The sequence below is a fragment of the Tachysurus fulvidraco genome, unplaced genomic scaffold (assembly GCF_022655615.1).
Source record: "Tachysurus fulvidraco isolate hzauxx_2018 unplaced genomic scaffold, HZAU_PFXX_2.0 HiC_scaffold_70_np12, whole genome shotgun sequence".
In the NCBI taxonomy this organism is placed as follows: Eukaryota; Metazoa; Chordata; class Actinopteri; order Siluriformes; family Bagridae; genus Tachysurus; species Tachysurus fulvidraco.
The window spans coordinates 1-16,492 of NW_025927044.1; the positions used below are offsets into that span (position 1 = coordinate 1).

The following is a 16,492-nucleotide window of genomic DNA, read 5'->3' on the forward strand; positions in this document are numbered from 1 at the left end:
TTTTTACTGTTGTGATCTCTCTGCCATGGACAGTGGAATCTTCAGGATTAAAATGAATGAAGAACTCCACACAAGTACAAGAAAAAAAGGGAAATACACAATTTCCTACTTCTTGTATATCTTGAGTGAAAGATAGGTCTTGCATTCAGTGGCAAGAATTCTGTTAGCGAAACTAAACCTACCTGTTCCAGCTTGTCTGATTTGTTATTTTGTTTTTGGATTTCTTATTTTGTGTTGCACGTCTGCCATAATAGTTTCACCCACTGGACTTTTGGTTCTGTAGGGAGTTAGGAAACTGGTATTGCCTACATATATGAAACCCAAACACTTGTGGAAAGAATATTGAGACATGCTGACCTGAACAGCAGTTAACACATTAGGTAAACATATTTTAACAGTGTTTTTATTAAATTTAGGGTTCAATGTCCACGGTCCACCTGGTCCTCTCATTGTTCAGCTGGGAGACTCAGTGATGCTGCCCTGCTTTGTGAAAACTCCTCTTCCATTGGAAGAACTTGAAGTGGATTGGAAAAGAAATGACAGTGAAACTCTAGTGCACTTGTGGCAGGATGGAGAGAGTCGACCAGAGTCTCAGAACAATCATTATTATGAAAGAGCTCATTTTTTCCACAGAGGAGATCGCTCATGGAAACTTCTCCCTCCTGCTTACAGATGTGACCCGTAAAGATGCAGGAGTTTATAAGTGTGCTGTTTACACAAAGCTGGATTCTGGAGAAACTCTGATTGAAATAAAGGAGATTGGTGGGTAAACATTTTCACCTAATTCATATTATATTCTGTAAAAATACTTCATTTTTAAAGTGTGGTCAGTAGTTATTATTTTTATGTCTAATTAAAATTACAAACAATTCCCATTACAGAGCGCTTGATCGTCTCTGGAGCCCACATTATATCTGCCTATGCAGGTGAAGATATCACTCTGAATTGCTCTGTAGACTCTCATATCACACCAGAAAAGATAGAAGAGGTGTCATGGAAGAAAACTGATGAAGATATCTTAGTGCTGCTCTATCAGGAGGGTAAGATCCTGACAGACTCGACCAGTGAGAGATACATGGACAGAGTAGAATTCTTCAGTGCTGAAGAAAGAATGAAAGGAAACTTCTCTTTAAGACTGAAGGATGTCCGAACAGAAGACAAAGGGCTGTATATGTGTTTAGTGTTCTCTGGGGAATTATCAGCTAACACAACTGTGGAGATACAGCAGCTGGGTAAGTCATTGTATTTTTCTACACAAAACATGTAAAGATGTAGCAGAGCTAAGTATCTTAATTAGTTGGATGTGGATTAAGAGGACTAACATTATTTGGTGTGCATTACTCTAAAGAAAGCAAAATTGGCCATGCTCATTTTAATAACTCTCGTGTTTCTGTCACACAGGTCTTTCCTTTCTGCATATTGCAATTTTGATTTTGTGTATTCTTGGATTTGTAATCGGATCACTTATACTAGGCTTCCTATCTTACACATCTTATAAAAAGGAAGGTAAGTCTGGTCTTCATTTTAATACTTCAAAAGATTGGAAAGTTTACATTTTAACTTTTTGTAAAATTAATACACATTCTTTTTGTTTGTTTATTTGTTTGTAGATGACAGCAGGAGAGCGCTAGCTGTACAGTGTGCACATGTTCTTATTCCTAATATTACTATGTCCATTGTCTTTATCATCTGGGGTGTTACTGAGGGTAGGTATTGCTTATATTGCTTATAGTTTATATGTACATACAGTTCACATACAGTTTTTATAGTTTTGTAATTGATGCACAAATACATGTATTTGTAGTTAGATTATATTAGCAATCATATTTGTTCATATGGTTACATATATTTTGCCTGGTATTGACATGCCTCTCCTGAAGGGTGCAATTTATTCTGTCCTGGATAATAATTGTCCCAGTATTTTCTTTAAAATATGTAGAAGTGTATTCAGAAGTTTGTTAGACAGGGTGAAATTCAGACTTGACATGTTTGGAAGTTGTCTTCTATATTGACAGTATATTGTTGCAGGAAGTGAAGTTGTAGTTGTATCTCATTAATTGTTTTACATTTGTTTCATTTAGCAAAATGGGTTCCATACGCATTATTCAGCAGTGCATAGAGTAGCATTTGATCTGCAGATGCTTCATGCTATGTAGCTACATCATGCATAGTATTTATCCCTGTGTTGTGAATATTCATGAGTGAATATTGTGACTGCTTTTCCCCTTAAGCGTTAAGTTGAATCAAGTTAGCATCCCAATACTGTTTCACCCAAACATTCCCCATGACTTGGTGGTCTACCTTTCCCTCCAAGGCCAACTGTCTTCAGTTCTCCTTGACGAAGAAATGCTACAGAGGCCATATCAGTCAGATTCCTGAATGCCTCAAAATGACTTATGGCCTATCAGGCAGAGCAGGGGGAAAAAATTAATGTCTCACCCAGCCCAGCACTGTCGTGGTCACAGACCTCTGCCTGTACCTCCACAGTATCCAGGAGAGCCATGGCCCTGATGAAATCTCAGAAATCATGATGGCTTACTCTGTCATGTCCCTGAGAGAAACACACATGCCAGATGAGGCAATGGACCCATCGTTTTTTTTAAACATGTAATGGCTACATAGCATAGTGTTTAACTTGTGCCACACAATCCTTCAGGGCCTAGAAATACATAGGCTCATACAGGTATGTGACTGTTAGGGCTGATAAGGCCAATATCTGCTGAGGTAAGTTATTTTGGCATCTATACTTTAGATCAGGGGTTCCCAACCTTTTTTGTGCCAGGGACCAACTTATTTATTTTATTGGAACATATCACTGTGTAAAACAGTAAAAGCCTATCAGTTTGCATATAATGAACATGGTGGCAACAAACTTGTAGGAATATACCAATCTTTTTAACTTTCAGACCGGTTCACAAAATGTTTCCCTTTTCTCCCATATTCAATTCAATTCAATTCAAGTTTATTTGTATAGCTCTTTTTACAATTGACATTGTCTCACAGCAGCTTTACAGAACATAAACATAGAACAGAAGGTAAACAGAAGGAATAATATAAAGAATTAATATAATTAAAAATTCAAGATTATATATATATAGTTCACAATGTGTATGTATTTATCCCCAATGAGGCAGCAGTGGCAAGGAAAAACTCCCTTAAATTGGTGAAGGAAGTAACCTTGAGAGGAACCAGACTCAAAGAGGAATCCATCCTCATATGGGTGACACTGGAGGGTGTGATTACAAGTATACAGTCAAACAATGTTGTATTGGTGTAAGGATCACATGGAGTTCAGATCTCCTCTTTAGTATCACAGAGTCCAACTGGAGCTGGTAGATTCTCACAGAGTCGGCCTCATCTCAGTGGAAGTCCAAAATCTTCATCGCACAGAAGACGATCGGAGCTGGTACAATGTCTGTATGCCTCGGGATGGGTAGAAAGAGAGAAGCAGTGTAGAGGGATTACCATATCTGCTGTTCATAAAAAATGTGCAATTCTAATGTAATAGTGCACAATATTATTGGATGTATTATGTGTACGCCTGACTAAAGAGCGTATTACTGTAGTTCTACAATTAGGTCTACGTCAAAAGCAACTTACACAGCACTCACTCACTAGCAGGTGGCAGTAATGGCAAATTGTATGAAAATACCATTTCACCTGTCAAATCTCTCCAGAACCACTAAAGACGATCACTTCAACAGCAACTTAGTGTTTTCACTCACCAACAGGTGACAACAAAGGCGAAAATAAGAGCTAGTTTCAACAGTCAGTCAGAATCGCCACATTGTCATAAATCCATACCTAATGTATGAGGTATCATATTTACGATTGAAGCTTGACTTTTTTCTCTTGCAATTTTCGAGTTGGTCATCTCCTTTCCTTTTACCAGAACTGCCCGCAATGAAATTAGCCATTGAAGTTTGCTGAGGCCCGCTCATCTTTCCACATACTTCGGTCACTTCAGGTGCACCGCACTTTTTTTGCAGTCTGTTCAGATATGACACGTTGCTAAGCAATCGCAAGGTGCTCAAAGTAACACATTTTAATTTATTTATTGTTTATGTTTTGGATTAAATAACATGACATGTCACAGCACTTAAAAAAGACAATTATTATTATTATTATTATTAATATAAAAAAAGTCTGGGAATATTTCAAGGCCCGGTATTAACGGGTCCACGGACTGGCACCGATCCGGGGATCGGGGGTTGGGAATCACTGCTTTAGATGTTTTCTGGACTCATAGAAGGGAGAGGGCATGCATTTGACAAACAATATCTGAGGCAGTACAAGCAGAAGTTGACTCACTGTGCCCAAGCTGATTGGTTGAAATACATCAAAATGAAGTATGCATTGAAGGATGGCATTTGCACATAAACTCATTCTGTGAAGTAGCTTCCAGTTCCTGTAACTTAGACCCATTCATCATCCTATTGTGAATCTGGTTGCAAATGTAATGGGCCATCAAGGTTATGGGGACTGGAACATACACAATGAAATCTGTAAGTGATTTATTGGCATGTAAAAATTGATTTCTTTGCATTAAGAGAGGGAATGTTCTATTTCCTAAATGACCGGGATGATTAGGGTGTACGTCCTTTCACACCAGTGGACTCATTCTCAGAGCCTTCAAATTTCAGATGTTTTTGCACACATTGTACAATATCTCAGCCATTATGCACATACTATACAATATTTCAGTCATTTACTGTTTTTTGCACAACTCTATATATTACCCAAAGGGCCTGCTGCTAAGAAACTGTGTTCATTCTAATATTACTGCACAAAATATTGTTTGAACATTCAGTATTTACACTGGACGGTCGGCGCTGTTTCTGTTACCGTTTATTGTCTTTTGTGTATTGCATTTTTTTGTATTGTCTTGTAACTTTGTCTGCACTGTTTTTTGTTCTGCACTGTCTTTTGTCCTGCACTGCCTTGTTTGTCTTGTCCTGCACTGTTTGCACCAGGTTGCACAGTTGCACTTTATGTGGCTAAGACTACTTACATGTCCTTAGCCCTGTCTTTATTTTATGTAGCACCTTGATCCTGGAGAAACGTTGTCTCATTTCACTGTGTACTGCAACAGCTATATATGGTTGAAATGACAATAACAGTTTCTTGACTTGACTTGACTTGACTTGACAAATGCTCTCTGCCCAGTGCAACTGTTGAATGTTGGTGTGTTGACAAGACAGAGGGGATAAGGTGATTAAACAATTTGTATCATGAGCTGACTGACCATGGAACACCATGTCTTGCACTGGATTATGGAAGCTATAGTATTATCTTATTTCCAAATTTTTCTATAGCATCCCACAGGCTTTCACCAATCTGGACCTAAGGATTTATAAGTTTGACATAATTTTGACTTATCCTACCATGGTTTAGCATGTGAACCTTGAAACAGACACACCAGTTTGATTGTCTACATTCAGGCTTGGTCTATAAGTTAAGATTGTAATACAATAAAGTAAAACAAGTAAAACAACTCAGTAGAAATGTCAGTACAGGTTCAGTAGATGGACTAAGAATACCACCAGTTAGTTTTAAATTGCTGCTGGCTTAGTTTATTTCAGGATGAATCTGGTCTTTAAGTTTGAATACTGCCAGTGACTCAGATTTACATTTTACATTCACATTTACAGCATTTGGCAGACCCCCTTATCCAGAGCGATGTACAGAAGTGCTTAAGTCTCTGTCATTGTATACATTAACTCTGGTTCACTAGGTAACATATTTAAGATACCAGCTCTTCAGACATCATGGGAAAAGTGTAAAAACAACAACAAAAATGTAGTATTAGAGAAGGAGTACTATATTAATTTTACTATATTTTTACTATATTAATTCTTTTTTCTCCTTATGTTTAACTTCTGTACTATGTTTATGTTCTGTAAAGCTGCTTTGAGATGAAGCCCATTGTAAAAAGCGCTATACAAATAAACTTGAATTTAATCGAATTGAATTGAGTAAGTCCCGCCTCTGCAGTGCACACATCACTTCTGCTAGCCAAACCTGACTGGTATGAAGGAATATTGCTTCATTGCAAAGATACGTCACTTGTGCCACCAGGGAACTGTGGTTACTGGAGTTCTCTTATAGTAACCTAAAGATATTTAACTCCTTGTTGTCTCCCTATCTCCATCAGCATCATTATAGATAACACACCGATGTAATGCCAAAGAGGATAGATAAAAGAAATCAATTCAGATGTGCTGCTTTTATGCTAACATTTATTGTAACTATAGGTTGTTTGGTACAGTTCTGAAGTAAATAGACACAATTATTACTAAAAGTCAGTTGGGTTCTTGGTCTAACAATTTCCTTATTGGCTGAAATACATGAATAAAATGATGATGAAATGATGGAATTATTGTTTTTCTTCCAGGTTTTTTTACTGAAGCAGCAACTTGTTCAGCGCTTAATTTTGTTCGGATCCTTTTCCTTCTTTGGACAGCACTCCATTTAAAAACATTTCAAGGTATGATTTGATGATCAATGAAAAGTCCATTTTAAATTCTCACTGCTGGGTCATGAGACCCACGCAACAGTTTATTCATGGTGGCAACCCCATGCCAGAATATTGCGGAGCAACATGCTGTGTGTGTCAGAGACAGGAGGTACATGCAGATGACACACCATTTAGCTTATAATCCTTTAACAAATAGTTTGTCTAATTTTCTTTATAAAACGTGTAATGTTATATAACAGAGGAAAAAACAAACGCATTTAATAATCACTACCATTACAATTAATTATAAAGTTTTAGATTTTACACTTTTTGGAACTCAGCATTTTGTGATTTTCTCTTTTGTCTGAAAAAAATATGCAATTTCTTATGCTTTTTGTCAAAATATTTTAGTATACCTATATTTCATTCAAAAATAATATAATATTTTTAGTGATGTCATGTTAAAATGTTGACTTTTCATTTATACTGTGACAGAAAGTGAGGGTGCTGGATCATCTTAATTTCAATCGGGACTTTATTACAGTACTATATGTTTGTTGGCTCAGATGAATGTGCGCATAAAGGTTCACACATCTGATAAAGTAATTCTGTTTTTTTGTATTTTACTTACCATGCCCCACCTGTACATCTCATAGAATTTCTTCCACAGTTTGAATACGTGTCCCAAGTCAACCTTTCACTTTCTACTACCTCCAAAAAAGTTCAACAGCACTATTAATTTCTTTATTTACCCTTTTTGGAGCTTGAAATTTGGAATAATGTGGACTGTATGTGGGATTTGGGAAACACTTGCCAATTGTGTCCTTGTATATTGCAGATTTTCCCCGCCGATTAATTAACAACTTCGCAATTCTACTACAGTATACTGTGATAACTGCTGTTGCTTATTCTCGTAAGTATAGATGAAACCATCACACTATTTTCATCTGCATTAATATATTTTTTAAAATAATGTGCTTCTGCTCCATGGATCAATTGCCTGGTATCTGCATACAGAATGTTACCTCATTGATTATACAGTGTTACGATACATGGTCCCAAAACTCAGGGCCTCAGCTGCAGCAACCATCACTCAGTAAACGTACATATTTGTGTCTCCAGCAAGAATAGGCGATTTCCACTGATTATTTTTATAGAAATGTAGAATTGATGTACAGTATATGTGTATAGCCTGGGATGATGATACAGTTTCATGGAAAGAAAATTGTACTTTATGAATTGTAATATTTTATATAAATACATTATATAATTCCTTTAAATATTTTATTTCTGCATTTTTTGAAGCAAAATTTTTGATCTGTTTACAAAGCACTGTATATTTGTGTAAAATATTCATTAATAACATTTTTTTGTAATTGTCTAGGTATTTTCGTGGATATCCTTTATAGCATAAACACTGAACAAAAAGTGTTTCTGTTTCTGTTACTGACAACATTTTCTATTCTGCTTGCTCTCAATATAGGTAGGTGTTTCAACCATTTATTGTTTTATTTTGAACAGTTCTTTATTGTATGTGTGTGTGTGTGTGTGTGTGTGTGTGTGTGTGTGTGTGTGTGTGTGTGTGTGTGTGTGTGTGTGTGTGTGTGTGTGTGTGTGTCTGTGTGTGTGTGTGTGTATGTTTGTGTGTGAGCAAGGGAGAGAGAGAGAGAGACATGGGGACATTATATTATTTATTTGAACTGTAATGTTACTTTTAGAAAAAAAAATGTATTATTTATACTCTATTATATATTTTTATGAAACTTTTAAAATTACTCTTAATATTTTTTAGAATTGATGCACAAGTACAGATACATTACAAAAGAGGCACAATCATTCACTGTGTTTCTGAAATGTAAAATCAATTTTCAAGCAAATGTAATTTTTTCACTAATGGCCTATATAAACATTAAAGTTCCATTATAACATAACCTGTGTAGAGTCAATACATACCTCAGATTTTTGATCATGGTTTGTGGTTCAGCACTGATGGCCCAGGCCGTCTGAGTGTTTTTTGGTTATTTGTTTCTTGGTATTTCCATTTTAGGTATTTTAGTACATGCTAAACAGTACAGTAAATGCCATTTTTTATTAATTAAGATTTTTTTAACAAAAAGTATACAAATTCTTTGGCACATTGTATAAAAAAAACTGACAAAGAATTGTAAATAAAAATCTTAAAAAAATAAAATAATAATAAATATAAAATAAAGCAAGGTTCAGGTATCTTACTGTGCTTCCTCACAGTATTAAATCTGAAACCAGGGAAAGTCCCCAATTTTCATAGTGCCTATATGCATAGTGGCCAGAATTTTAGGGAAAAGAAAGTAAAATTACCAGTTTTTCAGTCATATTATGCGTCTGAGCCAAACTCTGTAATTTCAAACAATTGCAATCTCCTCTGAATATTGCAGGGTTTGCTTGATTTTGCATTTTATTTCTGCAATTCCAAAATACTGAAACCCTGGATTATATTTAGATACATTAAAACTATTACCAAATATAAAAAAATTACCAATATAAATTTCACACTGCTCTTTGCTTAAACCCAAATCACAAAAGACTCATTGTGTTGGAGCTGAATCTCAGAATGGAGCGTCATTGAGACACACCTCTGTGTTATAAGTCTGTATTTTCAGCTAAAACAATATACATTTTTTACTACATGGATATAAATCCACACATAGCGAGTGTGCAGACTTCAGCATGATAATCTCACATCTAAATGCCTAATACACTGAAACTGAACAATTCTTCATACAGTAAATAATACCTGTTTAGATTCAATTTAATTGAATGGCTTTTGTTTTACTGAAATAGGATGCAGTAGAATGACTCAAAGACCAGTGGGGTACATACTTACAAAAGCTAACAATTGGTCGCAAATACTGGTTATCTTTTCGCGATATGGACTTCATCAAAGTAAGTATCACTTTTTGCAGGTAATATTAAATTTGATTGATGTACATTTTATTATACTTTCCCCATTTTTAAAGGTTATTTAAAAACATAACATATATAACATATATTTCTTTATAACCCCAATAACTCTAATTATTCTCTGTTTTTCAGTAAATTTGGCTGCAGCAATTTTTTAAATTTTCTTCTTACCATTCTTGCCATTGATTTGGATTTTTTATGATATTCCCAAACGTTGGAGTAAGTACATCATGTAATACTTATCTCAATCACACTATCACTCATTTTCTACCGCTTATCTGAACTACCTCGGGTCACGGGGAGCCTGTGCCTATCTCAGGCATAAAGGCAGGATACACCCTGGACGGAGTGCCAACCCATCGCAGGGCACACACACTCTCTTTCACTCACACACTCACACACTAGGGACAATTTTCCAGAGACACGGGGAGAACATGCAAACTCCACACACACAAGGTGGAGCCGGGAATCATACGCATTTGTCCTTTTTGTCATGTTTATGGTATATTTTATTGGATTTGGCTACTTTATTGGTTTTCTTGCAAGGTAACATAATTTATAAAATAATACAGAAATGCAGCTTTGTATGTATGTATGTATGTTTCTGATTGTTGATCGCTGTTGAATTACCAGGTTCACACTCTCTACAACTGATTTGCATTTAGTAATGCCCACAAAATGCCATTAAAGGCAAAGAGCACAGAGCTGAAAGCACATAATGTCAAAAAAAACAAAAAAAACAACAAGAAATGAATTGCTCAAAGGCAGAACTGGATGTGTTACTGAGTCACGCCACCAGGCAAACTTTTCTTTTAGTATAAATATAAAATTACACATATAGAGACAAAAACATCAGATCAATTAATTTATTAGCTAATTTTTCTTGTTGAGAGAAGCAGTATAACTCAGGCACTAATATAAAATACACAGGCAGAGGAAATATTATACACAATCAAAAGTTAAGCTTGTGTAGGATGTTAAAAATAGAATTTTTTTGGTTGGGGGACATTACTCTAAAATATAATGTTTCTGAAGTGATCTTGTAATAGTAATTAAAGTTTTGCCCCAACATTCCAAGTATGTCGAGACCACAGTAAAACAGGCTGTAGGATGGCCAAATGAGTAGGTACAGTATATGAAGCACTGCAGAGAGCATCGGACTGGCAGATTTACTTATACACTATTTTATTCTAATTTCTGTAATACTGAGGAAGCAGTGGTTTTATCTCAGTGGTGCTCAGATGAGATAAAAACTTTTGAAATCTATCAGCAAGTTTGGAAAATGAAGTAGACTGAATGGAATAGCCCGCAGCTCCACTGCAAAACATGGAAGTGGAACATGGATTATTTGCATCTTTTCTGAAGATGAACAGCATCTTCAATTAAGACAGGATTCTTTGGACCAAACTTCTATTTTATAATTTTTGTAAATGAAGGAAATTAATATTTGATTAGAGTTTATTATATTTATTAATTTGTAAAGAAAGAAGCAGGTATTGTAGATTCTGCAGTTTTGTAGCAGATTTACTGTAATAATTTCACTAATACCAGTGACAGATGGGGCATTTGTAGATCTACATTTAAAATGAGCTGTTTGTTGTTGTAGATTATTTATTCTGGGTAATAGTGATGTTCATCCTGGAGGTTCTAAGTACATCATGCACAATCTACTACCATTATGATGTAAAAAGTGATATGAAAGGTAAGTACTAGTCTTGTTTCATTACTGCTTATTTACTTTAACACTGGATGATCCTTACATGGATTTTATGTACAAAAGATGGAACTTCCTGAATAGGAAGTCGATCAGGAAACTAAGAGCAGAAAGCTAAGAATCATCCGGTATTAAAGCATGACCCTGTGTTTTACCTTTAAATGTGTTTTACTGCAGTTTAGTGAATTATTCGTACACTGAACATTCAGGTAATAAAAGTGTCATGATCACACTGGAGTAAATATGTATGTATTTTTTTTTTTTTGTAGAACATGACGCATTGGTCTGTGTGACTGCATTCCTCCACATCTTGACCCTGATAACACTGTTTACACATTTAAACGATTTACCAGGTATTCCTTACATTTTAAATCTTTTTCTTAAAAAACTAATACATTAAAGTAAATTCAACAGAAAGGGTTAAAGCTAAATGCAAAGTTTTACAACACAAGTTTTTTCAGAGAACAATACAGAGTAGAGTGCATACAGATTAGTGTCGAAATGCGCATGTCTTTTGTTACTGGGGAATGTCCAGGGAATGGGGAATTTTATATGTGATTTTCCTGTTAAAACATTTAGTCTGTGTGTTACAGCTAATGAGTTTTACTCAGCAGTGCTCTTTATATCTTTAGATCTGTGATATTTGAATTTTTAATCCCACTCAGGGCATCTCCTCTATGTTACAAACCAGATATCATTAGCATTTGCTTCCATGTAGAACAGTTTAAGCTGAATGAAGATGGAGTTGGGATATGTCTGGTTTTGTTCATTACACAGAAGGATACTAACTTGATTGGTCTAACTGTTACTCCAATATAAAGCAGCACACATGTGGCATGTGCTATATGTTGTCACACCTTAATAATATATATTTTTTAAAATAATACATAGACTACTGCTGAGGTCAATTCTCAAATCAAAAAGGCTGGCTGAATATTCTACAATTGTACGGACCTATTTATAAATATTTATATGAGTAAAAAAATTCAAGCCCATCCACCTTTTGATATCTTTTAGCAGGCTAGCAATAAATTTGAAAGCTGGTATCGCATTGATTCAATGGCAGATAAAATTGTGTGTCATCTGTATAACAGTGAAATGAAATGTCATACTTCCTAAGAGTGGACCTCAATGGATGCATGTACTGTACAGGGAAAATAACTTCCCTAACTTCCGGAGGGACTCCACAAGAGTAGAAATAAAGGCAAATAATTATTCATGTGGTTTTCTATTAGGAGACATTTCTTTAACATTCATGGAAGGAGTCTTGAGTAGTGTAAGATGGTATTGTTGTGTAAAATGGCATTGTTACAAAGATGCTTTGTAATAGTCAGTAAGTTTCCTGACACAGGAGTTTGAATTTTATAATTTATGCTGTACTGTAGGTGCTATAGAGAAATATTTCTTTACCAGATTTTAATATATATTCATGTACCTATTCATTCCATAAACATATACCATCATTCAGAAACCAGTTGAAAAAATAAGTAGACCCTTCCTACTTCCACAATCTATACAGGAAATTTAGCAGCCTGGGTACTAATGAAATACACATAATTAGTTCATCATTAAGAAGTGGACTTGACCAATGGTTTTCCTTTATTATCTACAGCACAACAATCTGAGTCCAGAAGCAGAGGAACACAGCAATGTGAGTACAAAGTTAAAATAATCTTCCTTCTTCCACAATCTATACAGGAAATTTAGCAGCCTGCACTCTTAACCCGAATTAGTTGACATTACTAGAACTTTGTGAGGAAACCTGTTGCACTAAACCATTTTAGTTTTTACACAGGATAAAACTAAACAAGTTAAGTTGTTTGAACATAGAATCTCATGTCATGCGATAGACAAATCAAGTTTACATTAGTAGTCTACATTACATTACACATTACTAATGTTTTTGAGCAAGTGTTTTATAAAATAAGTTAAACAAATTATTTTAAGTAGAAATAAATGTTATATTTAAGAAATGTCTTTTTAAATTTAATTTATACTACTTAATTGAGATTTTATGTATTAATTTAATAAGAAATTAAACAATAACATCATTTCATTTTTTTATTGTTGACAAAAAACAGGTAACACTGCAATGTACTCAAGTTCACAATGTTAACAATACAGTGTTTAGAGGAAAATACATTATTCAACAATAAATCATTAAACTGGATAAAAATAAAGGGAAAAGAGCACATACACACACTCCTGCACGCACTGGTGACAACTTTTGGGTTGATGATATCAAAAGAGCAACAACATGCAGTTTTAACATACAGTTCACTATAAGTGCAGAACACTGGTAAATGTTAAGAGCACTTACTGCACTGACTGGACAATCGGAACAAGAATCTGCTCAAAGATTCACACTGTGCATCTTGAGAACAAAAACAGGCATGGCTTCTTCATTTGGAGGCACATGTACTACTTGCACCATTTCATCAGTTACACTACCAGAGACTAATTCTGGCTTGAACATTCTCCAATTGTCTGTTCTGTCATTTTTACTTCTATGTGCATTAAATGTGGAGTACACATAAGTCTGAAAGTTACATTTTTTATATGGACACTGGAGTCTTTGATTAACTTTGATTTTATTTAAATGAGTGAGTGAAAAATTCAGCTTCTGTGCAAGGCACAGAAAAATCACACAACTCACAGCAAAAGGTTACTACTTGGGTAGTTTCACACAGTTGAGCATCATGGACTTTCGAGTGACTCTTATACAAGTGGACCTTAAGTGCATTAATTGAGTTAAGTGTGCGCAGACAATCTTGATGTAGGCAAGGAAATGGTACAGTTCTGCAGTATATTTTAATAGGTAACCTCGTTTGTCACATATAAATTCACATATAAATTCTCTTTTGAAGAACCTGTGAAAACAGCATAAGAAAACGTTTAGATTAGCAAATCACTTTCACTGTAAAACATTAATGAACATCTGCTAATGACTACATCTTTTAAACAGTTTAAGTTGCTACTACAAACCCAACAAATAGTTGGAACACCAAGAGTTGGTACACCAGAGACAAATTTACGCTTATATGAACCAACAAAAAACTTATGCCAGTGAAATATAAACATTGTAACTGGGAACATATAACACTGGCTAACGTTATTAAATGTGACCTGACAGAAATAGCTCATGTTACCGTGAACGGACAGAAAATGAGAGAAAAAAAATAAATAGCATTGATCGTCACATTTACACTAAGTTAACTTATTAACATGTAACTAACTTCGGTTTTAGGGTAATCATGTATTGTCAGAAAGATTTCTATATATTAAACTATTTACACTCACCGTTTCAACGTGCTTTCAAAAATCCATGGTTTGTGCACAGAGGACCAGACAGCGCATTGTCACCTCCTGTTTCAGCCCACCCCCTCTCCTCCCCCCCTCCCTTATGGAAGCGTAACATACCAAGTTGTCTCTGCTTAACATGATCATTGCACTCTTCATCAGAATAGTGCAAACATCTAATTTGAATTAGTAGTGACAATGTTTTTTTTAAAAAAACGACAAAGAATAAGTAATGACCACTGAAAATGTTTTATTAACACAAAATCTGGGTTTAGAGTGTGGCTACTAATGAAATACACATAACTAGTTCATCATTAAGAAGTGAACAATAAAAAGATTTTGTTTCTATGATCACAGACTTGACCAATGGTTTTGCTTTATTATCCACAGCACAACAATCTGAGTCCAGAAACACAGGAACACAACGATGTGAGTGCAAAGTTATTTTCTGCCACAGCACAGTGCCATGTCTCAATCAACGTTTATCTGAGTTAACATCCAGGCCATTAAAACCTTTAAACTAAATGACAAAACTATGAACTGAGTTGAAATGGAAAAGTGAGTGTTTTCTCTAATTCTCTTGTCTTTGTATTGTAGGTCATTTGGTTGTGTTCATGTTTGGTACAGTGGGGGTTGTGTTTGTGAATGCTGTTGTGTTATCAGTAGAGCTGATCCTAAAAGCACGTGAGTGAGCTGTGTGGTCTGTGTGTTTTTTTATAATAATAATAAAATTATATAAATATATAATAAATAATAATATTTAATATTAAATTATATAAATAATAATAATAATAATAATAATTATTATTATTATTATTATTATTATTATTATTATTATTATTATTATTATTATAACAATAATAAATTACTGACAAATATGATATTAAACACAAAACAGTGCTGCTGAAATCAGTCCAGTTAATATATACATGTGGAACTTTCTTTTCTTTTCCACCCATAATTATAAACAGGAAATGGTGAGCGTACAGTGGATCTGCGACTTATTCTCCTACCGACTGAAAGTGTATTTGCTGCGTGCGGCCTCGCTTTACAAATATCTGCTTTCTGTAAGTATAATCTACTGGATGTGTTTAGTACTTTTGTTCACTCTAAACATGATTAGTTTCTGTTCTAAAAGACTGTCATGGTTTTTCTTTCACACAGGGAAGTATAACAGACAAAGGTATGTGTGTATTTATAAGTGATATAAATATACATAACGATTTATTTTACTTGTCAGTTTTGTTTAGAATGAAGACATGATAAGTTTTTTTTTTCATTATTACAGGTTTAGAGAAGACATAGAGAAGCTGCAACAGCTGTGTGTGTGTAAACAGAGACAGAGGGTCAGTATATGACTGTGTGGAATATTTAACATAGAATAAATAGAAGCTTTCATCAAAAACTGGTTAACATCATTAACCTTTGTGCAGTTTCTACATTCTACATATGAGACAAATAAACAGAACACTTCCTAAAAATAATGTCTCATCTTTAACACAGTATTCACCTCCACAAAGAAATGAACATGAACTGGAGAATCTGGCTTCTGCTCCTCAGCCCTAAGGGTCTTAGCAGGTAAGAAAAATCCCACTTTCTTGTATTCTACAGTAATTGTGTATATAACACCATAGTGATTGAAAAATAAGAAAACCATAAAATCTGATCCACAATTTATTTATTTAGACTTATCATATGTTCAGCTGCATACTGTATGTTCATAAGTTAATAAGAATAGACAGAGTGATACATTTTCTTATTATGTTGGACTTATTATGCAACTCCAGAGATAAAAAAAGATCTGTTTTATTGCTGTTTTTGGGAAAAACAACACTTTAAATAACCATTGTTTGTTTCTCAAAATCTTTTATAAACAAACTCAAGAGATTAAAAAACACCACATGTAATATTCAAATATGAACATTCTGAACATTTAGCATCATTTCACCTCAGATTAACCTCTGGACAGATGGTCTTACTGTATGTTTGTCTCAGGAATATTCTAGTAATAAAATTTATTTCATCGACTGTCTTACTGATTGCACAATTCCCAGGTCCTGTAGCTCAACAAACCCCAACCT

General features: G+C 34.6%; 1 protein-coding gene across 2 annotated transcripts; it reads left to right on the forward strand.

The window, feature by feature from the left end:
• Positions 1–343: 343 nt before the first annotated feature.
• LOC125140536 lies at positions 344–11,099 on the forward strand. Of its 2 annotated transcripts, XR_007139787.1 has the most exons (10): positions 344–762; positions 882–1,232; positions 1,402–1,506; positions 1,611–1,706; positions 6,395–6,487; positions 7,296–7,370; positions 7,842–7,940; positions 9,278–9,379; positions 9,530–9,616; positions 11,004–11,099. XR_007139787.1 is itself a non-coding variant. In XM_047809745.1 (9 exons), exons 1-9 carry the CDS (start codon positions 570–572, stop codon positions 9,553–9,555), a joined length of 1,140 nt encoding a protein of 379 aa, XP_047665701.1. In that variant the 5' UTR covers positions 344–569; the 3' UTR covers positions 9,556–9,703. The 2 variants fall into 2 exon arrangements, 1 of the variants encoding a protein (XP_047665701.1); XM_047809745.1 differs by lacking the exon at positions 11,004–11,099 and having other exon boundaries at positions 9,530–9,703.
• Positions 11,100–16,492: the final 5,393 nt, after the last annotated feature.